This window comes from Pelobates fuscus, chromosome 8, assembly GCF_036172605.1.
Source record: "Pelobates fuscus isolate aPelFus1 chromosome 8, aPelFus1.pri, whole genome shotgun sequence".
NCBI classification, from domain to species: Eukaryota; Metazoa; Chordata; class Amphibia; order Anura; family Pelobatidae; genus Pelobates; species Pelobates fuscus.
The window spans coordinates 36,652,846-36,679,458 of NC_086324.1; the positions used below are offsets into that span (position 1 = coordinate 36,652,846).

Here is a 26,613-nt window from a genome sequence, read left to right on the forward strand (position 1 = left end):
CTATCTGCCATTAACAAGACTCAGCTCCATTGACTATCCACCATTAACAAGATTCAGCAACATTTACTATCCACCATTAACAAGACTCAGCTCCATTTACTATCTGCCATTAACAAGATTCAGCTCCATTTACTATCCGCCATTAACACAACTTAGCTCCATTTACTATCCACCATTAACAAGATTCAGCTCCATTTACTATCTGCCATTAACAAGACTCAGCTCCATTTACTATCCGCCATTAACAAGACTCAGCTCCATTTACTATCCGCCATTAACAAGACTCAGCTCCATTTACTATCTGCCGTTAACAAGACTCAGCTCCATTTACTATCCGCCATTAACAAGACTCAGCTCCATTTACTATCCGCCATTAACAAGACTCAGCTCCATTTACTATCCGCCATTAACAAGACTCAGCTCCATTTACTATCTGCCGTTAACAAGACTCAGCTCCATTTACTATCCGCCATTAACAAGACTCAGCTCCATTTACTATCCGCCATTAACAAGACTCAGCTCCATTTACTATCCGCCATTAACAAGACTCAGCTCCATTTACTATCCGCCATTAACAAGACTCAGCTCCATTTACTATCTGCCGTTAACAAGACTCAGCTCCATTTACTATCCGCCATTAACAAGACTCAGCTCCATTTACTATCCGCCATTAACAAGACTCGGCTCCATTTACTATCCGCCATTAACAAGACTCAGCTCCATTTACTATCCGCCATTAACAAGACTCGGCTCCATTTACTATCCGCCATTAACAAGATTCAGCTCCATTTACTATCCGCCATTAACAAGACTCGGCTCCATTTACTATCCACCATTAACAAGACTCAGCTCCATTTACTATCTGCCATTAACAAGATTCAGCAACATTTACTATCCGCCATTAACAAGATTCAGCTCCATTTACTATCTGCCATTAACAAGATTCAGCAACATTTACTATCCGCCATTAACAAGATTCAGCAACATTTACTATCCACCATTAACAAGATTCAGCTCTATATATTTTCAGTTAAAACATTTCCTTAATGTGCTTACAGATAAATGCAATATGATAAATATTTGTAAAAAATATTTTAAAAAAATCAATCTGCAGTTGTATTTGGAACAAAAATTTCAAATAATTTTATCACCTAAGAACTGTAAATCACATCATGTTTAGCAAATGTTCTTTTGCTATTTCTGGTGTTTTTTTACATACCACCCTGGTAGAGAGGTTAAGTCAATGCTGCCGTCTACCACTTCAATTGATTCATAAGATTATATCTGGCTTGGAAATGCGCTGTGTCCTTCTACAAATAAGTCTTTGGATAGTGGTAATGAATTACATTGCCCTTTTGGATCGAGGCCACCCAGGTTATGCAGAGAAACCATATGTTTCACATTTAGTTTAATGTGTTTTTGACATTGGAAGACTAGCTGGGGAAAAAATAGGAGAAATGTCTTTGCCTTGGAAAGCTGCCAAGAATAACCTTATGCTTAGTGACCACAAAGTGTCTCCTATCCTTTCATAAAAGTACACGGGAAGATGTTATGCTTTAACACGGCTTGCATTTTATGATAACAATTGCAATAAAGAAGACATAAATTATTACAACTTAGAAGAGAAGAAAAAATTGTAAAATGTAATTTTCTGATGACCACATCCTCCTAAGAAAAAAATTATTTAAAAAGAAAACCATTTCTCATCTGTTCTAAAAAGGACACGACAATTCATGTTTTGAAACATTCATTCTTAAAAAATAGATTGGCGTATGTTTTAAAATTGTTATTCTCTGCTGCAAAATAATTGATGCAGAGTGACAACTGTATAGAGTTCTTGAACAGATATTTTCACTTAACACCGTCCTCTTACTGAAATGGCTTGTCTATGGTACATAAAACACAAGACTATTACAGGGTCACTACTATGTATGAGAGCTGTCTAGCATATCTGCTAAATGTATTAAGAGCAAAGGTCAAGAGCAAGAAACACACCACAAATGTTAAAAAATATTCCAACATTTTTATGCTCAAACATTTAAAGATTTGAGGCTTAAATATGTTAATATTTTAGTGAAATAGGTTAATCATAAAAATATAAATGACATGGTCTTTTTAACCTCTTTAGGATGGAGGCAATTGTCCAACTTCTGAATCAAATCAAAACCTAGAATTTGTACTGTGTGTTGGTTCCACCATAACTTAAATTGCACCCATATATATATCATATGTTGTTTTTTAAGGACAGAAATTGCTTTCTTTTAATATTCTTTCTATATATATTTATTTCTTTTTACACATCAATTTCTTCAACTGCATTTGATGTGTAAAAAGTATTATAAGCAAAACTATGGACATTTTGATTTAAAATGTTTAATATTTTATTCAGATTTAATGTTGTGTTAGATATATATATATATAAAACCTAGAATTTGTACTGTGTGTTGGTTCCACACAACATTAAATCTGAATAAAATATTAAACATTTTAAATCAAAATGTCCATAGTTTTGCTTATAATACTTTTTACACATCAAATGCAGTTGAAGAAATTGATGTGTAAAAAGAAATATATATATATAGAAAGAATATTAAAAGAAAGCAATTTCTGTCCTTAAAAAACAACATATGATATATATATGGGTGCAATTTAAGTTATGGTGGAACCAACACACAGTACAAATTCTAGGTTTTGATTTGATTCAGAAGTTGGACAATTGCCTCCATCCTAAAGAGTCCATAGTTTTGCTTATAATACTTTTTACACATCAAATGCAGTTGAAGAAAAAGAGCTCAAATCTAATTCCCATATCAACTCTAAATGTACAACAGTCGTGGTATAGAGGATAAGCTCTACCTTCTATGGGAGATCCCCTTAACCCACACTTCAATGAAATACAAGGAAAAAAAACACAGTGTTTTCTTATTTTATCTTCTGTCTTTTAACAGATCTCTGCATATTATACATATTAAGGTATATATTAGCTCCTCTCACTGTTTTTTTTTTTTTTTTTACTTGCGATTCTCATATTAGTCTTCATTTTTAAATGCTTCCTATGTCTAGGATCTAAATTAATTTATGGTAGATAAAGCTGACCTTAAAGAACCACGATAGGCACCCAGACCACTTCAGCTCAATGAGGGAGGAGAGTTCCCCAGCGCCGGGAAAGGGAAGTGTTTAACCCCTTCAGCTCCCATCAGCCCGACGAGAGGGGGCCATGAGGGTGTAAGGGACCTAAAGAACATGTTGAAATGTTGCCATTTAACCTTGCTGAAAGAATAAACCACCTGAATTTAATGCGGAGTGCTGTGGACCTTTATTTGTTGATTGCTTATTACCAGTGATCCAGGAGAACAGGGACACCACATTCTATCACCAGCACCAACAGTTGGAATTTGTAATAATCACATAAATAATTCAACTGATAGGGCTATTTATTAGACTGGGAAATGAAGAGAACTAATAAGGGATATAGGTCAAAAGAGGTGAATTAAAAATGTCAAAAATGTAATTTTAAAAATAGCCAGCAATTTCTTCAAATCAGATATTTTGTCTGGAAATAGAATTACCCTGGTCATTTCGCTACAATTCTCAATAACCCATAAATAACGCCTGAATTAGCAAATCCTAGGGAAAATGTAATATAAGAAAAAACAAAGTATTCTTGGAATAAATAAATCTATATTTTTGTCTGTTTTTTTTAGCATCATCAATACTGAAAAGAGAGAAACGTCTGAGAGCCAAAAATGTTCGTTTCAACTGTGTCACAGTGTACTATTTCACTAGACGACAAGGATTCACAAGTGTGCCCAGCCAAGGAGGAAGTACACTGGGTATGTCTAGCCGCCACAACAGTATTCGCCAATATACCCTCGGAGAGTTTGCCCTGGAACAAGACCGGTTACACAAGGAGATGCTAAGAGATCATCTCAGAGAAGAGAAACTCAACTCCTTAAAACAGAAGGTAATAGCACAATATTATTCTATAGAGTGACCAAGTTTTAAACATACTTTACTGGAGATTGTAAGAAAAAAAAAAAAGAGCTGATTTGGCAAATGACTAACTATAGCATGTGTTCAAACGGAACCTGTACAGGATCTAATTCTCTCTCTTCGTTCTGAGGTCAATAAAATAAGTTCCACTACGTTTGTTAATAGTAACATCCTGGACATACTTGGAATCAAGACACAAATCTTGATTGGTACAGGATTCACTAGGTATAGTGTCTTCTTCATGTAGAAACACCTTACTATTATTAAGTTATTATTATTATTGTTATTATTTATATAGCGCCAACAAATTCCGCAGCACTTTACAATGGGTGGACGAACAAACTTGGTTGTAACCAGACAAGTTGGACAAACAGGAACAGAGGGGTTGAGGGTCCTGCTCAATGAGCTTACATGCTAGAGGGAGTGGGGTAAAGGGACACAAAAGGTAAGGATAGCATTAGACTAGTGACAGTTGCAGAAGAGGAATCAGTCAGGAGCTATTAACAGTTTAATTGATACGCTTTTATGAAGAAGTGGGTTTTTAATGATTTTTTTTGAAGGAGTGGAGACTTGGTGAGCATCTAACAGAGGAGGGAAGTAAGTTCCACAGAAACGGTGCAGTCCACAAGAAGTCTTATAGCAATCCTGATAGGGTTTTCAGTTAAATATCATATGATCTATATTTACTCTGTAGAAAGAGATGGGACAATTCAAACTATACAAATATTGCAACAATGATAAAGATTGTATTTGTTGGGAGAAAAGATGCAAAGAAAAGTTACTTAAGTTTTTTTTTATTTTTTTTATATAATTGGCAGATATATAGCACTGTTACAAAAAGTTTAGAGGTATCACAAAATAACAAAATCGAATTAATAAGTAAAGAGTAATAATAGGACAACCCATGGGTGTTAAGCAGAGATATCTATGACATCACTTTACAATCTCACTGAAAAGTTCAGTCGATATGTACCACTAGGTGGCAGTGTTAAACATTCTATCTAGAATTTAAAGAATGTGTCCTCTTATGGCTCTCAAACTTTTTGGTTTGTACATCCTAACTTCCACCTGCTTCATCCTGATCCAAAAACATACAGACAGTTGGATTTCATTCTTTCTGATGTCACAATAACATCACATTCTTTACAAAAAGTATTATGATATTTAACCCCTTAAGGACACATGACGTGTGACATGTCATGATTCCCTTTTATTCCAGACGTTTGGTCCTTAAGGGGTTAATCGTCAAACAAAAGGGAAATATATGAACTGTTCTTTCAACTTAATGCACTACTGATAACAAAAGATTTTAAAGTGAATTTCTTTTACTAAGAGACAATCGTGAATTTCATAATTTATTGATTTTAGTAGAACTGGGTATCAGTTTATGTCTTCTGGTAATTAAAAGTAGGGATACTCGTTGCCATTTTATTTATAGTCTATTCCAGCTCTTTGCAAATGTTTAATGTATTGATACAGTAATTGTATGTTGTCGCAAGCAACAATCGAGTGTGTATTATAAAATATTGAAATCAATCTCAAGTCTGAGAGATAAATAAGAAAACAAATGGTAATATGTGATGTTTTTTTAGCTATTGCTAGCGTGATGTTGATGCTTATAATACATTTGTATAAACATTAAACAAGTAATGTTTTTTGGAGGGGTAATAGAAAATAATGTTACATTATACACCAGTGCAGATCGTGTTTTCGAACCCCAGTTTTAAAATGTGTAATGCAGGTTTGATTGACACTGAGCAGGGGCTCTAAACTCGGGGTTTCACTTACTTTCATACTAAGAACTGTGGAGACAGAGAAATTGTGATTCTCTCCCAAGCTCTTTTACCAGTCCATCACTCACAGGAAAGGGGATGAGTTATGGACAACCGCCACAAATCATAGCTCTTGGAGAAGAATATAACTCCCACCATTCTCAAGCAGACTAATTACTGTCGTAACTCTATTTTTGAATAATATCTAGGATTTTTTTAGACATTCTCAAGAAGTTATTCTGGCTGGTGGATTATAAATTTATAATGATGGTTTCAAAACTCTTTAATGGCATTACTTAACGTATTTTTATTTATCATATATCCCTTTTCACCCTCTCTCTAATAATATATATCTTATATTTTTACATCAAAAAGGAAGAGTGGGCTTGGATTGTAAGTGATAATTTTGACTTATTTGTAATGATCCGTTCGGAGTATCTACCTCACACAAAAAAAACATTGATTAATACTCGTCCTTGCACAAAAAACATCACAAAGCTCATTACTACTTCCTTTTCTCTATATATCACTTCATTAAAATCCTGAGCCTAATGTCATGTTCTTCCCTTGAAGCCCGTGTCACATGATGTTCCATTCACTTATCTTTGTTTATTTCAAGGGCTTCGTATTTGAGTTCCATTATTGTGTTATACAAAAATAAATTCATTCTTTTTGTGCGTATTAGTTGCAATACATTATGCAAACAGAGAATTGCATACCACCAGTGTTATCACAAAAGTATAACAGAATGTGCCTCATATGAGCTATTGAATAAAAACAAGATTTCTTGTTTAGAATTTCGCAGACATTTTAACTAAGATTTTAACTAAGTCATAAAAAAATAATAGTGCTCCAAAACATATTTTTAAGGAGCGATTCCTGAAACTGTATGCGTTATTTGGTATATTGTTGCATAAACTTGCCTGTTTGTGTTCCTTAAGTTATGAAAAGTAGATCTGAAAAATACATGTTGCATTAAATCTACTATAGCTCTCACAGGAATAATACATGCAATAATGAGCATATAATTTTGTAATTTTTAATTCATAATAAAAATTCTCAATTTGGCATCCAGAAGGCAAGGATTTTAAGGGGCACACTGATTCTCTCGCTTCTTTATTCACAAGAGAAAAATTCACAAGAGAAAAAAAGAGAAAATCCCGTGTTTGTTGAGAAGTCATTAAAATTCAGAAGTCAGCGAGATAATGAGGCCATTGCTATGCAAATAGACTCATTATTATTAATTGTTTGAGCTCCTAAGAGAAGCTAGAATAGCTATCTCACATTTAAATTAAAGAAAAATTTTGACGAAACACATTTTGTAAAATTTGATGAGCAAAACACACGTAACGCTTCATGGAGTATTAGGTCCTGAAATATTTTTGATCTTTTTTAAATTACATTTCAGGACTATATTAATGAAAGCCATTCCAAGGATTCTATACAATCAGTTCAGAGCCACTTTCTTCTTATACCTTGCTTTTGTCATGTAGTTAATTTTCTTTGGTAGACTTCTCCCAAGGGACTTGTCCTGGACACATCGTATATTCCTAACAACCTTAGGCGAAGCATTTACAATTTTTTTTCTCCAGGGGAACATGTCTGCATTTAGGTGATATGAATGTCTCAATCCAGAAAAAAGACACTGATTTTGGGTCAAAGTAAAGGCTAATCTACAAACATTGTCTAATTGTATTCATTGGGAGCATGGAACACTAAATAGCCTATTTCATTCTCTGTTAATGATTTTGCATAAAAAGGGTGGAAGAGAGTCACCTCTGTAGAATTCTTCTCTCGTTGACTTGAACCAATTTAGAGAATGTTATATTCAAAAGCATTTTAAAGGAATAAAGATTCTTACGTTAAGATTCATCTTGTTTTTTTTTTTTTGTAAATATACCAAGATTTTCCATTGGGGCTTTACCTATTTACATAATATTTCTGAGCTTAACCACTACTATAATGACAGATGGTTAATCATTCATAAAGGTATGCATAAAGTATCAAATGAAGGAAACTGAAATAAAACAAAATAAAACAACATGTGCCCCTGTTGACAGTCATGGTTTAACTTCACTTATTTTTTAAACCGTTCACTTATGAACAATTTCCGATAGAAAACAAAAATAACATCTACAAGCCATGTTTTTTGTTGTCACGGTAAGTAAGGTGGCTCATTTATTATAAAACTTGGAATGTGTAGCTAGCATATAAAATAATGGTACACTAGAATTATATAAAAGTTCAAGGACAACAAATAAACGATGCACTTGTATATGATTCTAATTTAATTCTGTACTATTTATAATAATGTATTTCTGTACTATATTTTGAATATTGGTGATTATGTGGTTTATCTTGTCCCTTAATAATTTAGATGGGGCCAGATTAATTAGTTATGAAGGATATGTATAAAATTATGAACATAAAGCAGGTATAACAGTTGAATAATTAATGGATACAGAAATAAATAAATAAATACAACAATAAAAATGCTAAGCTACCCTGCTAATTGATATTTGTAAAGGAAACTGCAGTTATGCTTGTGAATGTAAATTCCCAAAATGCCAGCATTATTAATATTGTGTCTATATATAAGCAAAGCATCTGGCTATATTGTAACAATTAGTAAATGCAAACCTTATGTAATGTAGATGCTAGTATCTCTTCCTATACCATAGGCATGGGTACCACAATCTCCCTTGTTCACCCTCTCACATTTTTCATTGCATCTTGTAGGCTTCTGCAGCCACTTCCTGCTGCTGATGCATCATGGCCTCCAGGGGTGGACTGAGAACCCTCAGGGCCCCCGGGCAAAATAAATCAAGGGCCCCCAAACAGGCCCCACCCATACTCCGCAGCAAGCGCCACCCATGTCCCGCCTCCATGCACCGCCTCCAGCCACACCCTACACAATCTTTAGACACAAGGAACAAAAGTGCAATAATCCCTTCGAGGCCCCAGTAGAGACTACAATTGAGGGCTAATGGGCCATGGAGGGGGGTCTTTCTAGCAGAGGCTATCTCAGTGTCCTTTAGAGAGTGTGTTAGAAAGAATCCCCTCCAGGCCCTATTAGAGACTACAATGGAGTCTAATAGGCTTGGAAGGGGGTCTTTCTAACAGAGGCCATCTCAGTGTCCCTGCTGGAAACAGTCGCCTCCAGGCCCCAGTAGAGACTACAATTGAGGGCTAATGGGCCATGGAGGGGGGGGAGCATTCTAGCAGAGGCTATCTCAGTGTCCTTTAGAGAGTGTGTTAGAAAGAATTTCCTCCAGGTCCCATTAGAGACTTCAATGGAGTCTAATGGGGCCTGGAGGGGGGTCTCTCCAACACTCTGGTTCCTATTCACAATATAGCAACACAACATAGCTCGCTGATACCTAGGCCAAGTTGGCTCCTCTTACCTTAATTACTGTTGCTGGGTGGCAGTCTGTGGGCTTGCTGGAAGGCTGTGGGCTTCCTGGCTGCAGCTGGCAGGCTGTGGGCTTGCTGGCAGGCTGTGGGCTTGCTGGCTACTGCCGGCAGGCTGTGGGCTTGCTGGCTGCGGCTGGCAGGCTGTGGGATTGCTGGCTGCGGCTGGCAGGCTGTGGGCTTGCTGGCTGCGGCTGGCAGGCTGTTGGCTTGCTGGCTGGCAGGCTGTGGCTTGCTGGCTGTGGTTGGCAGGCTGTGGGCTTGCTGGCTGTAAGCCTAACTGGTGGCCTGTGGGCTGGCTGGCTGGCTACTGGCCAGCCTGTGGGCTGGCTGGCCGGCCTGTGGGCTGGCTGGCTGGCCGGCCTGTGGGCTGGCTGGCTTGCTGGCTACTGGGGCACTTGTAGATTATTTAAAGAAATAATCCATGCACAATAACCACTACTGCTCTGTGTAGTCGTTATGGTGCCAGGAGGGCCGGGCCGGGCCCCCCTTTCAGAGTAAGTAGTCAAACCTGCTGGAACAGGAGTTTCTGTTTCCTGTACCCGGCCGGACTGACAGGAATGTGCACACTCAGTGTGCACCTTCCTATCACTCCGGCCGGGCACCGCGGACCGGAGTGCAGCTCGGTCACGCTACAGGGGAGGTGAGAAGCTGCAGCCGCCTGAGGCTCTTAAGAGAGCGCTCAGGCGGCTGCAGCATTTAAAGGGGCGGCCGGGCCCCCTAATGGCGGGCCCCCCTCCCGGCCGGGCCCTCGGACCATGTCCGAAGTGCCCGACCGGTCAGTCCGCCCCTGATGGCCTCTTTCTGGGAGCAACAGAAACAGGTTTAGTCAAACTTAGAACACTGCTGTTCAAAAACAAAGCCATTAAGAATCAGATGGAGAGTGGATTATATCAGACTTCCCAGTTAATAATTAAATAGGTGTTAGACTAGTGATGTGTTTATGTGTTTTAGAGTGAGGTGTCTTTTTAAGCATTCCCATTGTCTTTCAGATAACCAAAAATGGCACTGTGGAATCTGAAGAAGCCAACATCCTTACACTGGATGATATTTCAGATGATGACATTGATTTAGACAACACCGAGGTAGATGAATATTTCTTTCTTCAACCTCTGCCAACCAAGAAGCGGAGAGCATTGCTTCGAGCATCGGGGGTGAAAAAGATTGATGTGGAAGAGAAACATGAGCTTAGAGCCATCCGTCTATCCAGAGAAGATTGTGGCTGTGATTGCAGAATATTTTGTGATCCAGAAACTTGTACTTGTAGTCTTGCAGGCATAAAATGTCAGGTGGGTGGCTAGAATAATGCGTACTTTAAAATGAGAATAATGCATACTTAAATAATAGCACGTTTTTTTTATGATGCCAAAAAATATTATTAGGTGAACAAATGTTACATATTATTAAGCTTCTAGTGGACCAATGTTATATCCAGTTACATTGCTAAAGAAGAAAAAAGAAAAAAGTTTACAGAAAAGAAACAGAAAACAAAAGACACTAGCTGTGTGAGATATATTAAGTGCAGGATATAAATGGCAATGGCCGCACAAATATTTAAAAAAAAAATCCAAAAGGTGAATCTGCATTCAAAAGATATGCCAACACAATTTCTTTGTAAAATTAGTTTATAGCATTTTTATTAAAGGGACACTCCAGGCACCCAGACCACTTCTGCCCATTGGAGTGGTCTGGGTGCCAACTCCCATCACCCTTAACCCTGCAACTGTAATTATTGCAGTTTTTATAAACTGCAATAATTACCTTGTAGGGTTAAGTCCTCCTCTAGTGGCTGTCTATCAGACAGCCACTGTCTATCAGACAGCCATTAGAGGGACTTCCAGGTTCTTAAAACACGAAAAGTGTTTTAAATGAGGCTGGACGTCCTCATGCTATGCATGAGGACCTCCAGCGTTGCCAGAATCCCCATAGGAAAGCACTGACTAATGCTTTCCTATGGGGATGTCTAATGCGCGCGCGGCCATTAGGTCTCCCCTGCTGACGTCAGAATGGGCGGAGCCTGACTCAGCGCCTAGGGACATCTGCGCTGGATTCATGTAAGTCACTGAAGGGGTTTTAACCCTTTCAGCAACATGGGATGGGGGCACTGCAGGATTCTGCAGTGCCGCCAGGAAAACTGATTTGTTTTCCTAGCACTGGAGAGTCCCTTTAATTATCTAATATTAGGGAGGAAAAGTATATGCCATGAATTTATAAAGGGCAAAAGTCAAATGTTTACTAAAAACTGAATAGTGATGAGCTGGAAATCAAATTGCAAATTACAGGCAAAGAAGTAATTATGCAAAACATGAATAATATCCACAGGAGATTCTTTACCCTACACCTCGTGGTACACCACTGGTTAACTCAGAGCTCCAGTAATGAATTACAGATTACACAGATGAGGTCATGAATGATACCAAGCTGAAACATCTTCAGGGTTATTCACTATGGTGAGAACTGTCGGTAATTTCAAAGTGAATTGAAAATGCCTGGCCAAAATAACCAAACTGGCTTTTATTTCAGCCATTAAAACTAATATTCACTTTAAAGTCACTTTGAATTTCAAACAATTCTTACTTCCGTGGACTACCCTGCTTGAAATAAAACATATTGTTGATTACAGATGAACAAAAAAAAAAAACTGAATTAAATTACCCCTAGTGGCAGCAAACATTTTGTTTTTTTTACATATTTCTGTGATCTCTCCTCTCAGCTCCCTCGCGCGCACAGGAGTGATGCTGGAACCGGAATACGATGTTACTCCGGCTCCGACATCACTAAGAGGCGCACGGGGGAGCTGAGCAGGGAGATAACTGCTCCCTCGACGCCGGCCGGACCCCAGTGACTGCATACTCAATCCAGCAGCCCCACTGGACCCTAGGGACCACACGCTCAGCCCAGCAGCCCCACTGGTCCAATGAAACATAGAGACTCCATGCCAGCACTCCCAAAGGTAGGGGGGCTGGGTGTAGTAAAATTTTAAAACAATTATAAATTGTATGTGTGTCTGTTAGGGAGTTTGTATGTATTTGTGTGTCAAAGAGTATATGTGTGTTTGTCAGTGAGAGTGTATGTGTGCTTGTCAGTGAGTGGTGAGTGTGTCTGTAAAAGAGTATGTGTGTTTGTCAGTGAGAGGGTATGTGTGTCTGTCAAAGAGTATGTGTGTCGTGTGTATCTGTGTGTCAAGGTTTGTGTATGTGTCACTGTGTGTATCTAAGTGTGTATGTCAGTATGTATGTGTATGTGCCAGTGTGTGTCAGTGTGTTTGTATGTGCCTATGTGTGCGTGTGTATGTCAGTGTGTGTGTATATGAGTGTGTCTGTGTGTATGTGCCAATGTGTGTATCTGAGTGTGTGTATCTGTGGGTGCAAGTGTGTGTAAATGTCACTGTGTGTATCTGAGTGTGTGTGTATTTGTGAGTCAAGATGTGTGTGTCAGTATGTATCTGAGTGTGTGTATCTGTGTCTCAAGGTGTGTCTGTGTGTCAGTGTGTATATGTGTGTCAGATACATACACGCACACAGATACACACTGACACAGAGATACACACACTGGCACATACAAACACATATATATATATACACCTTGACACACACACCAGCACATTCAAACACAGATACACACATTTTGACACATAGATACACACACCTTGATACACAGACACATACAAACACAGATACACACATGTTGACACACAGATACACACACAGACACAGACATACACACACACACACAGATGCACACTGAGTGTCAAGGTGTGTGTATATGTGTGCCACTGTGTGCCAGTGTGTGTGTGTGTGTGTGTGTGTGTGTGTGTGTATCTGTGTGTCAGATACATACACACACACAGATACACATTGACACACAGATGCACACACTGGCAAATACAAATACAAATACAGATACACACACCTTGACACACAGACACACACCGGCACATACAAAAAACAGCTCAATTTTATTTATTGTTTTTTTTCCTGAGGGGAGGGGGGGAGGTTTCCACGATGTTGATACACTATGTCAAAGGGTTCCACATGAAAAATTATTTGGGAACCCCTGTTCTACAGAGATAGTTAAAAAAAATTCAAAATTAACATGTTATACCATGCAGTAGGGTTAGGACCAGCACAGAAGCAGAGAGAATAAAATAAATTCTATGCATCATTTCATTTACATTGTAATACACTGCAAAGTGAAATCCACATTGTGCAGACATGACTATCGATCGTGAGCATTCCACAATACAACAATAACCTTCAAGCTCAGCTGCAGCACATAGTATGAATTAAAGGGACACTCCAGGCACCCAGACCACTGAGCAAATATTCTGATTTACTGATGGGAGTATGAAGATGAACATAGAAAATATTGAAGAAAAGGATTTCACTCAAAGCTGTTTTACATCTAACAATTTGTGAGTGGCCAATTGTACATTATACATCTTCATTTACTCTCACACAGTTAAACGCTATGTTTTTCCATTTGATCTGTATTTAGCAGATGATCCCCTACTCTATTTTGTATTAATTAGAACGTGATACTGGTGGAGATGATATAGCAATTTAATTGTAAATTAAGCTTTTTACTTTATACTTTTCTAAACAGTAAACACTATGTGGTAAGCCATGAATGAATATTCCTATGACGGTGTTTTTGTCAAGTGAACTAAATGTTATTCCATTGTCTGAAAGTCAACCATTGCAAATCGTCATATAGTTAGTCTGACTTGATTAAAGGGGAACTGTCACATACCAGATTGAATAATTTACTGGCATGAATAAAGCATCAGAGGTAAGTTCAAAAACAAAGTTACTCTCCCATGATGCCTCATGCATGTAAGTGCGCAATTGGCAATCTAATGGAAAAATTCTGCATGCATAAATGCACACTTCGCATTTTCTCCAGCAGTACTGTACTAATGCATGCACCATATATACAGCACTGTGAGAGTTAATTATTTAGCATACTTTCCTTTGCTTTGCCCAGACATTTTTTTATTTTTTTATTTTTTTTTAAGTTGCACTAGCAGTTGCTACTTTTTAGTTCACTATTAGTGTGTGCTAAATGTATTGAAGGGATAGTATGGGCATTAAAACAACCTTAGCTTAATTAAACAGTATTAGTGTACAGATTATGACCCTGCAACCTCACTACTTAGTTCTCCATTTAGGAGTTAAATCCCTTTTGTTTCTTTTTATGCAACCCTAACCACATCTCCCTTGGCCATGACTGTCCAAGCCTGCATGAAAAAAATGTTTAATTGTCAATTATTTCTGAATTTAGTTTAGATATATGTATCTCCTGCTCTGTAAGTTTCACTTCAATAACACACAGGTGGTTCCTACAGGGTCTAGAAGGCTACTAACAGAGAAGGAAATAAGAAATTCTAAATTAAACAGACTGTGCAATAAAGGAAGTTTAAATATTAGATCTCTCTCTATGGGAAGTGTTTAGGAAGGCTGTGCAAGTCACACACAGGGAGGTGTGACTAGGGCTGCATAAACAAATTAATTTAACTCCTAAATGGCAGAGAATTGAGCAGTGAGATCTATACACCAAAACTACTTCATTAAGCTAAAGTTGTTTTGGTGTCCATAGTGTCCATTTAAGTAATAGCGGTTTGTTAATTGATAATATAGCTGATAAATCACTTGAAAATGTTGTGATGAAAAATAAAGGTTTAATTTATAACCTTTGGGAATAACTATATTTAAGTCTCTGAACACTGAAAGATTAAATGCATTGCTATTATGCAATGGGTGTCAGATCCCTGCAGAGCTACAATGCAAGACTTTAAAAATAGCTTATTTTCTTACACATCCATGCCAGTTACATTAAAGATACCTACAGGCTAGATTCTGGCAAGATCTTCTTACCATTTTATCTTCTTATGCAAAATAATGATGAACCTTATAACTGCAAAAACACTGCATGCACATTATTCACATAACACCAATACTGGTGTTAAATGTAAAAATTCCCTTAAATGAACATAATATAACAACCTGTTGACCCAATGCTCTAACAGAGTTATCAAACTGGTAGCCTTCAGGTTTTAAGTCATGTATTGCTGGTTTTAAGTGTTCCTAATTAATTTCTGAAAAAACTTGTAGATTCTATTAGTATGCATTGTTTGTTCAGTTATTTTTATTGTTCTGATATATCCACCACACTGTAAAACATACAGAATTTCCATGTTACTCTCTATTTTTTTTTATTCATTATTATGTTTTAATACAAAAAGGAAACATCATAAATATTAGATTTCTCTTTTTGGAAAATCCCTTTCTCACACACACGAGAATACACCCACACACAATCACTTGCAAGCATCATTACAAAAACACTCAAGAGGTATTCTCACAAACACAGGGATACACTATTATGGAAACCCTTGCAGATAAACTGAAACACAATAAAGCCCTTTGGCCTCTCTTACAGATGAATAAAGACTGCTCATCGCTATAATGTGCATGAATATTAACTTGATAGTGAAAACGTTGCCAAGGGAGTTATGGCAATTTCCCATTTTTTTTTTATTTTTTTTTCTCTTGGTAGTTATAAAGAACTAACAGGAGCTATGGTGATAAAGTTCATTATATTGATTGCAAAAAATCATTGTTTGTTGTCATATCTGTTGTTGTTTTTTTTTGTTTGTTTGTGTGTGTGTGTGTGTATGTTGCTCTCTGTAGCATTTTGCCTTAAGTGTCCTTTTAAGCACATTTTTTTTTCTCATTAGTATATTGTTGTATAAAATGAATATACATGAATATAAAACACTACATTATATCTGGCTATAAAGCAAGCTATAGTACATAGCCATGAGGTGGTTCAAAAAACATGTGGCTTCATCTTTCTTTTTAGTCATTCAGTGTGATAGAAACTCAGGATCAGTGAAAATGGATGGTGAGGCCCAAAGGGATATGACAAGGACTCATGACTAAGAGTGTATAGTGATGGTGCCAAAGCATAATAAGAACTGTTTAATGTTGAGGGATGTGGACGAGTGGCTAGTAGATAAGTCTGTTTATATGTATGTGATCCGGAGAGAGAGCAAAGGAGGGAGTATACAGAGAGACCTTGATCCATATGTGTAAAGAGGCAGAAGAAAGTTCAGAACTGAAATGCAGATTTTTAAAAAGGCGATAAGAGAGACTTAAACATAACGCGTAAAGAAAGCTTAAGGTAGTTTTCTTCTAATCACCTATTGCATGGAAAATTATGAACCATGTCACCCAGTCCAAGTTCATGTCCTCCTTGCATTTGTGATAACAGTGGGCCAGGTAGAGGAGCAAATGTCAGTATGTAGTCACAAAAATAAAAAAAATTAAAATGTATTTTCAAAATATATTTTTTTATATATAGCTGAAGCAAAGCTTTAGTGGCAAAGGGGTGGCTCTGCCCATTGTGTGGGCCACTAATTACACAATTTGCCCCCCAAGGCCACCCGCATTCCATTCCTTTACCAACCAATGTTGGGAAGTATGAATGTGCAAAAAGGCTTTTAGACATTTCCAAACCTGCTCCTAAAATATCTCTGTCTGTAAATACTAGTGACACATGTATGCAAGCAGTTTGCCTCACGCTCAGATTAATAATTTAAATTTGGCTTGTAGACAAATGTGTGCATTCAACCACCTTCAGATTTCCAGAGTATATACTCGTCGCCTATATACTATTGTTAAGGGTTAATTCTATGAATTAATCATTGGTTAAACTACCACTTGATAGTTCATCTGAATCTCAAAATATGTATTATTTGAAAACCAGCACATTTCACTACCCATTTTTCCTCCACTACAATATGTAGCAAAGAATCTACAAAATGTTTTATATCTCATTACATATATATATTTTCTTGTTTTATCTTTGTTTCTGTTTCCAAAGGTGGATCGTATGTCTTTTCCTTGTGGATGTACCAAGGAAGGATGCAGTAATACAGCGGGACGCATTGAATTTAATCCTATCCGTGTAAGGACACACTTTTTGCACACAATCATGAAGCTTGAATTGGAGAAGAATAGAGAACAGCAGGCAGCTGCGGCAGCTGACGCAGGCAATGGTTGCCATGGAGATGTCAGCTCTCTTGCTAGTTCCCTGGATGAAAGAGGCAGCCACTCTGTGGAATATTCTATGGCAGATAATTTTGAAATAGAATCAGACCCTCAATCAACTATGATGCACTTTCAGACTTCAGACCACCTGGACTGCAGCGGTGAAGATGAAGATGACGGAAGCAGCTATTGTAGCGGCGTTACAGATTCCAGCACACAAAGTCTAGCTCCAAGTGAGACGGACGATGATGAGGATGATGATGATGATGACGAAGAGGAGAAATCTGATGACTTTGGTGATGTTATAGCTGCCCATGAAGACAGTATTCCTTTGCCATCTGTCCTGTGCTATCCAGATAACAACACAATGCATGAAAATCACTTAAAAAATCATTCGTATTACGCCAACAACTCTACGCTGTATTATCAAATAGAGAACCACAATTCTGGTCCAACAAATCAGATCATGGAGGCTTATCCAGAAAGGGATTTGGTAAAAAATGTTTCTCCTAATTTGGTGCCTTACAGTATGAGAGCTGACCAGTTTGTTGACTACACAAGACAACCCGACAATGTCTACAATACTTCGCATTACCCTGCGGCAAACCCATCAGTGATAGTATGTCACGCAACTTCTGATAATGAGAATGGTAATCCACGAAGCGCGTTGTACACTGAACATAGATCAAGTCTTTCTCAAGTTGGGTATCACTCCTATTTAAAAAATTCCCCTACTGATGGATTTGTTGCAAACCTAAATGGAAATCATGTACCGGAACTTCTTACTGAAAATGCCATAGCACTCCCAGAAACAAGTAAACTTCTTGAAGACTGCATCAAGTCTCCGGTAGTGGAGACTGTACCTGTTTAATGTTTAAAGAGAACTCTAATTTACAATCTCTTTTACTTTTTAACTTATACCGATTTTAGTACAATTCAGCAATTTTTAACCATCAACAATGGAAAGAAAAAATTCTCTTCTTGAGTTATTTGGTAAAACTTTGCATTTTTTTGTGACATGACCATGGCAACGCACAACAAAACTGTTTATCGTAAAATGTGAAAAAAAAAAAAAAATTATTTAAATACATTGTTTTATTAGGAAATATTGATTTAAATATATGTTAACCTTTATATCTATTACAAAGTAGCCATGTCAAACTATGTGAAATTGGCCAAATTGGTAAAATCATATCTTTGTTGATTGCATTAACAGGGTCTGTGCAACACTGAATTTAAATTTGGCCTTTTTTTAATGTCAGGCTTGATACACAATCACAGAAGGTACATTTTGAAATCCTAGCGATAATGAGGATAACAAAAACTTAACGTGAATTTGTGATAAGAAAAAATACCTGTTCTTTATGTGATTTATTTATGGAAGTTAAGTGTATATTGTTCTGTGTTTGTTTTTTTTTATACAAATGGACAGCATGTTTATAAACAAAGAAAAGAGGATCAAGAGATAGTCAGAGCATGACCACAAAAATAAATAACGTTAAATGTGGGGTATGATAAAGACATATCTTTAAATGCATTCATTAAAATGCCTTAGATAATTGAGGCATGGAATAAAAAATAAATAAAATTGGATTGAAATAAATTATACTTGCTCCTATTAGAGCATCTAATTGTAATCTTTAGTAAAAAAACAAATAGTGATTTCTTGTTAATCCTTTTGAGACAATAGAGATTTTATACAAGTTGTATCGTACGCCTTCTTTTTTTTCGAAGTCGAAGGATCAAGAATAAGAGTAACCAAAATCTGCTTGAATTCTACTGATTTACCAGTTCTTTGGGTAACTGTATTAGCTGCTTACAACCACAGAAAGGCTGCTGCGTCTGGCTGCTATGGACTATAAGTCACGTTATGATCTGACTCCTGGAATATTATGAAAAACAGGCAGTCATATAGGATCATTGGTCAGTCAGTGCCATGAGAATCTCTTACTTCCTCTACCTAGGAAAGAGGCAATCTCAGGCACAGGAACCGTCCTGCAACAGTGACATGGGGTGATTAGGACAGAGAGGGGGAAATGATAACTTGTTTTAAAAAAATGAGGATTTTTAATCTCACATTATAGTACTGTATATACGGATATGAATCATTACAGCACAATACTCTAATGATGTAGGATATAGCAGAGTAATCTCATTGTGTAAGTTAAGATGTAGCTATGGTTAGGGGTTGGCCTAGAATTATGGGATTTACAACTAACAACATCTTGAAGGCATTTACTCCTATCTCTATACCCCTTTAACATAAAGTCACCAACAATAAATACATCCTAACACTAACACTAAGCCCCCTGATGTTAAAGACCAACTAACCATAAACAATCCCCGAGCCTACCCTTATCCTAATCCCCTCCTTAATAGATTACATCAAGCATCATAAATTTTACAGCCTGCTGTAGTTATTATAAAGCCAAGAGAACCCTGGCCTGGTTGAAAAGAAGGGGAGCGGTCAAGGATAGGGGTTTAGTGTAACACCCTCGTCCCGTACCTAACCCACAAAAAAAGTCACCTGGACTGGAAAAGTAGGGGATATCCCTAGGGAATACAATAAATAGTAGAGAACTAAAGATGTCACTTGAAGAGAAAGTGACCACAAGGTTAAATTTCCAATCCACTCCAATAAGATCCTAAAGGAGAAAACATGAATAAATAACAAAATAACTTTATTAGAAACTCTAAAAAGTACTAGGACAAATTAAACAGTGTAGCCTGATATGGAGGGAACAGCCCTGAGTGAGATGCTCAATAATAAGCATACCACACTAGTTCCAAACGGGTATGGATTGGCAGTACGAGAACTAACTGAAGAGGTAGCAATCTTCCCCTTTATGTGTTTAAGCCCTTATGGAAGTACAGCACTGGTTACGACAGAGCCTAGTGTGATCTTCCAGAAGCAAAAACTAAAACGTAAAAGGAATAGTGAGAGAAATGTTAAATGGTGAGAAAAAAGAACACAGGAAAAAAAATATATATAAAATGAAGGGTATATACAGAGAGATAAGTAATAGGGATATAATCATTTAAATCCACCTCTCTAGGGTTACCAGAGGTCTGTGGTAAGGGTATCCCTAGTCTCTAGACCTTCAGCCTCATGTAAACACCTTCGTGGATATTCTATGCTTTAATTCAGTTTAGGGAAAAAAAAAAATCCCTTACCATGGCCTGGTTCCCTGGTAACAGATCAAACCATTTAGCAAAGACTTGCTCCCTTACCTCAGTCAACGCCCGGCTGCGGTGACGCACTTCCGGTTCATAGTGAAAACTCCTCCAAGCCATGCTCATATTTAACTGACCTTTTTTCCCTTTTGAGAACTTTCCCCATAGAAACATAGAATGTGACGGCAGATAAGAACCATTCGGCCCATCTAGTCTGCCCAATTTTCTGAATACTTTCATTAGTCTCTGGCCTTATCTTATAGTTAGGATAGCCTTATGCCTATCCCACGCATGCTTAAACTCCTTTACTGTGTTAACCTCTACCACTTCAGCTGGAAGGCTATTCCATGCATCCGCTACCCTCTCAGTAAAGTAATACTTCCTGATATTATTTTTAAACCTTTGTCCTCTAATTTAAGACTATGTCCTCTTGTTGTGGTAGTATTTCTTCTTTTAAATATAGTCTGCTCCTTTACTGTGTTGATTCTCTTTATGTAAGAGTGTGATGTGGGAGTCTAAGAGGCCCCAGTGAGATTTGAACACAAGACCAGTGCTCTAACCCATGAGCTATGGAGCCCCAAACTAACATAAAACAGAACATTTATTTAAAATAATGCATGCATGTCTATCATATAGAACAAAGATAAAGCTGCAATCTTTTGCTTTAAAAAACAAATCTCCTGTTGCAGAAATATTGCAAAGATATAAGTTACTAGATCTCTCTTGCTTTCTAATTCTTCCGATAACCAGAATAGTATGTACTATATCATATGGGCTTGTAGTAGAATATATTGTGAAAATCGTATCATTTTATCCCTATCAATTACCAATTATCTATCAATTACTCCCTATCAATTATCAATAGTGCCTATCAATTACCAGGAATTGACAAAAAGTGTAGGAAGCTTTTCCACAATCCTATTCAGCTTCCTAGACTAAACACCGTTCATTTAGTCATTATGTGAATTGTACACCAAAGCAGCATGATGCGGACGTTGTTTGTTCCTTCAATGTTTTAATAGGTAACTGTATGGGGTTTTATTATCAGAGCAAGTTGACAATCACGTTGCATAATTTACTCAAAAATAACCAAGTGTCAACTGACCACAATTTATGGTTTAGGCTGCAGGCATACGCAACCTTCGGCACTCCAGATGTTTTGGACTACACCTCCCATGATGCTTTGCCAGCATTATGGGTGTAAGAGCATTATGGGAGATGTAGTCCAAAAACATCTGGAGTGCCGAAGGTTGCCTATCCCTGGTTAAGGGAATAATTCCATGGAGTTTGGATATTGCAATGTACAATAATTATGTATTATCATCAGTAAGAATTCCTAATGAGAGAGAGGGTTTTTTTTCATATGTTTGCATTTTGTAGCCACTTGAGAGGTGTGAAGGTTTAAAGAACTTTGAAACCATAGTTTTAACGTAGTTCTTTCAAAGTCATTTTGCATTTGAAATCATTTCCACCATCACTTATTTATAGGGGAGGTCAGCCTGTTAGCAAATAAGAAGCACCTATTTAAGATTTGCTTTTGTTGTAAATTTGGAGGGGTTTTTATTTCTTCTGATTCTTCTTATATATGTTCTGTTTTTTTTGTTTTTGTTTTTATTGTTTTATTGCTGCGCTTGTTTTATTCAACAAATTGAATGGAAAATTAACCCTTTCACTACCATAAATGTGTATACAGGATTTTACTTTCATTTGCAACACAAAGCAAACTTTGTCCCGTAAAGCCTCACTTACCGTCAATTATACTGCAGGAATTGATAACCCATTCTACCCATTTCATGTTACCAATGAGCTATAAATGGCCCTTTCCTCCTCTTCTAAATTGCCAACATTTCAAAGATAAAACCATTAGACGGTAAGGATGGAATGTATATGGACTCTATTAGCATTACAGAGATAGATGCTGATTGCTATAAAAAAATTTAAATATAATATATTTAAAAAAAAGTTATTTCAATGTACTTACTATATGTAGCCATATACTCAACTGCACACAATCGTCTTATACTCTGTTGTCAGTTTTAGTAAACTGTACAGCTACTCATTGCACAGGGATCCTTACAAATACCTACAAACAGGGTATGTGACCATTTTTATATATCTTTTTTTGTCACCCCCTACTGTAAGTGATGAAAAATAGTTTTTTTGCTCTTTCACTAATATTTCAGACCCTTTATGAATTATCACAAGATAAGGGATAATGTATTTTATCAAAAGTTTTTTCGTTCAATTAAAAGTTCGATAAATGGAATGAATGGAAATTTGGAAAATAAAATGTGTGTAAATATACATACAATATTAATTTTATGTTTGGCTGAAAAGCAATCTATACAAAACAAAAATGCCTGTTTATCATATATTTATGTGCAGGCTATACATCCAATTTTTCAAATAAATGTAATGCTAATATTTTTTAAGCACACTCTGCTTGGTAGTGAAGGGGTTAAATATGTTATGCTGTTATATTTAATCTGGGAAATAAAACATGCCGAGTAATATGATAATATTAACATGTACTGTATATAGGATTATAAGCCCAGAACACTAGACTATATATTAAACATGCATGAGAAGGGGAAAAAATAACAAGTTTACTGCTACGTTTTGGGAGGATTGGCAATCTATAACACATCATTTTAATGGCCACATAGTTTGCAACGGCTAGTATTATCTTTGAAATGTTTTCCAGTTCAATCTTGTAATTAAAACGGTTGCAAGCGTATTCTGCAACCACTTTAAGGGATAACAGTTTTCTTTGTGGTTCTAAGGAATAGGTACTTGCATAGGTACTTGCATTGAATAGGTACTTGCATCACTACCAAAGGCACACTGGCACGTTCTGCCCAGGAAGCAAGCTAATACAATTCATTTAATATTTTTGGATAAGCCTTTTCAAACAATTTACTATTTTTGGGTAAGCTGTTTTCCAAAAATAATAAAATACAAATAAGTGTCTGAAACATATATCAATATATATATAATTTGAAGAGCTCAGCCAAAAATACTAAATTGAGGCCTTAAGGTCCTAGTGGTCATGTGTGGTACTGCATGTTAAAACATCCCATTCTTCAGTGACCCCATGTCAATGACAGATTAATGTTTATAATTGTAGCCGATTGTAAACATGTAATAGGGCACGTTAATAATGTAAATGTAATGTAACATATATATAAAAAAAGATTAAAAAGTGCAATTTATGATTACCTTAACCTAATCTCATGTCATACGACATACTCATTTTCATTATTTTGCTGCAGTTTTATGTAACTATAGGCAGAGTAGCTGCATTTGAAGGTAAAACTCTTATCATTCTCAGCCATTCAGCAGAGTTTTAGTCCACAGATAGAAAACTAGAATCTGGGGTATTTTCAATTGCTCCCTTAAAAATGTGAAAAGGCAGTCACACTGGGAATAAAGTTACTAAAGTATTTATAGTGTATTCGTGATTGTACACGTGTACACACTATTTACCTCATATTCTTTTAATTTCAAAGAAGGTATTTTAAACACTTCCATTGCCATATGAGGGTGCACAATGAAATCACTTTTGCTTCTCACTGGTACTGGAAGGGGCGATGGGGGTGCTGATGTGTGTAAGGGTGAGTTTCCGAAGGATTTCTAAGTTTATAATGCAATATGACACCTCTTGATCTGTTTCAGTATTTTTGCTGTCTTTATATTAATATAATATATGTTATGTAAACGTTGGTTTGAAATGTAGATTTGCCTTGCTGTTAAAATTATTGCATCTGCTCTGACTACTTTTTATATCTATATATATCTTGGAAACTGCTGTTTTTAGAAACATCAAAGTGAAAGATGATTGCTCTCTGAAACCTGGTTCTATTATAGAATACACATGTGCGTCTAAATGTAAATATTAAAAGTGATGCAATCTATTGTGATAAAACGATGATTTTTGAAAAGCAAACTCCAATCTGAAAGTTTTCTCCTGAGTCATTTGTCCTTGTGTGTGTTGTTATTCATATATGCAAAGAGCCCCAGGTGGAAGGATTTCCCAAGTAAGTGGATTCATCTCATAAGAGCAGGTATTAGTTTGCTAGGATGGGACCTGCTAACAATGGGGTACATTGGCGTTGTGGCAGGCTTATGCAACCTATGACCATATACTGTAACTTAACCCCCCCCCCCCCCTCTCACCCTCTCACCCCTATGGTTTGTTTCTTTAAATACACTTCTTTAATTACATTCTGTGAGTTTTACACAAGATCCAGTGCACTCACTGTTCCACTAAACAGCAACTTTGAAGCTTACAGATTGTATTAGTTTTTTAAAAAAAAAAACACTTAACCTAGGAAAAAATAATGGGGGTTTAGTTACAGTATATGATCGCATACATTGCATAAGCCTGCCACAACGTCAATGTACCCCATCTTTGGCAGGTCTTATTCTCACAGACTAATGTCTGTTCTTATGAGGTTACCCACTTCCTTGGGGGAAACATTTTCATTTTGGGCACTCTGCAGTACAAGGCTATATAGGGCCCTGGAATGAGGCACCTGTGAGGGGTGCAAAACCAAGGAGTTGGCCTAGACTCCCATATATATATATATATATGAAACTAGGGGCTTTACTCACCTGAACATGCATAAATGTACTGCTGCTGGGGCCAATTTAAACAATACACAAGGACAAGCACACTCACTTGTCCACTAAACAGCAACTTCAAAGCTCACAGATTTTTTTTTTAATAAACACCTAATTGAGGCAAAAATAATGAGGGTTTACTCATGGGGAAAAAATTGCTTTATTCAACAAAAATGTAGCAAAAATGGAGGAACGATGTGTGAAAAAGTACACCTTATAGTTCAATAGCTTGTAGAGCCACCTTTAGCAGCAATAACTTGAAGTAATCATTTTCTGTATGACTTTATCAATCTCTTCATTGTTGTAAAGGAATTTTGGCCCACTTTTCTTGACAATGTTGCTTTAGTTCATTGAGGTTTGCTGTAATTTGTTTATGCACAGCTGTCTTAGGAATCCGCCAAAGCATTTAAATCGGGTTGAGGTCTGGACTTTGACTGGGCCATTGCAACACCTTGATTCTTCCTTTTTTTAAGCCATTCTGTTGAAGATTTGCTGGTGTTCTTGGGATCATTGTGCTGTTGCAAGTTTCAATTTCGGCCAAGCTTTAGCTGTCAGACAGATGGCCTCACATTTGACTCTAGAATACTTTGGCATACAGAGGTGGACTCAATAACTGCAAGTTTCCCAGGCACTGTGGCTGCATAACAAGCCCAAATCATCACCCCTCCACCACCATGCTTGACAGTTGTCATGACGTGTTTGTGCTGATATGCTGTGTTTGGTTGTCGCCAAACATGGTGCTGCGCATTATGGACAAACCTCCTCTTTGGTCTCGTATGTCCAAAGGAAGTCTTGTGGTTTGTTTAGATGCAACTTTGCAAACATTAGCCATGCTGCCATGTTCTTTTTAGAGAGAAGAGGCTTTCTCTTGACAATCCTTCCAAACAAGCCATACTTAATCAGTCTTTCTAATTGTACAGTCATGAACTTTAACATTTAATATGCTAATTGAGGTATGTAGAGTGTGAGTTGTAACTCATTATATTGCATTTTTTCCAATTTCTTTGAGCATTGCACGGTCTGACCTTGGGTTGACTTTGCTGGGACTTCCACTCCTGGGAAGATTGGCAGCTGTCTTGAAGTTTTCCACTTTTGAATAATCTTTTTCGTTGAATGATGGGCTTTAAATTGTTTGGAAATGGCCTTATAACTCTTCCCAGTTTGATGGGCAGCAACACTTGCTTCTCTAAGATTATTGCTGGTGCCTTTCCTTCTTGGCATTGTATTAACACACAACTGAATGCTCCAGACCAGCAAACTGCTAAAACTTTGGCTTTTATAGAGATGGTCACACTTGCTGATGATCAATTAATCAATGGAATTTCATTAGCAGCCCCTGTCTGCTACTTAGCCTCTTAATTCATATGGAAGCAGTAACGGTGTACTTAGAATTTCACACATGGCGTCTTTATTTTTTACACGAACACGGTGTAATATGTCATGTGTTGTTGTTCATCTAAGATTGTATTTAAGTTTAAGACCTTCTAAGGAACAGATCATTGCTATTATGTCCTGATATGTAAAGCAATAGAATTCAAAGAGGGTGCACTTTATTTTCCCCGTGAATATATATATATAGTTAATAC

General features: G+C 37.0%; 1 protein-coding gene across 2 annotated transcripts in view; it reads left to right on the plus strand.

Annotated features, from left to right (window-relative positions):
• CSRNP3 (cysteine and serine rich nuclear protein 3) overlaps nucleotides 1–20,084 on the plus strand; it is a 117,646-nt gene extending 97,562 nt beyond the window's left edge. For both annotated transcript variants that reach the window (XM_063429688.1, XM_063429689.1), the window contains exons 3-5: nucleotides 3,705–3,964; nucleotides 10,169–10,465; nucleotides 17,064–20,084. In XM_063429688.1, the coding sequence (XP_063285758.1) occupies nucleotides 3,705–3,964; nucleotides 10,169–10,465; nucleotides 17,064–18,101 (1,595 nt within the window). In that variant the 3' untranslated portion in view covers nucleotides 18,102–20,084. The remainder of the gene's footprint in view (nucleotides 1–3,704; nucleotides 3,965–10,168; nucleotides 10,466–17,063) is intronic.
• Nucleotides 20,085–26,613: the final 6,529 nt, after the last annotated feature.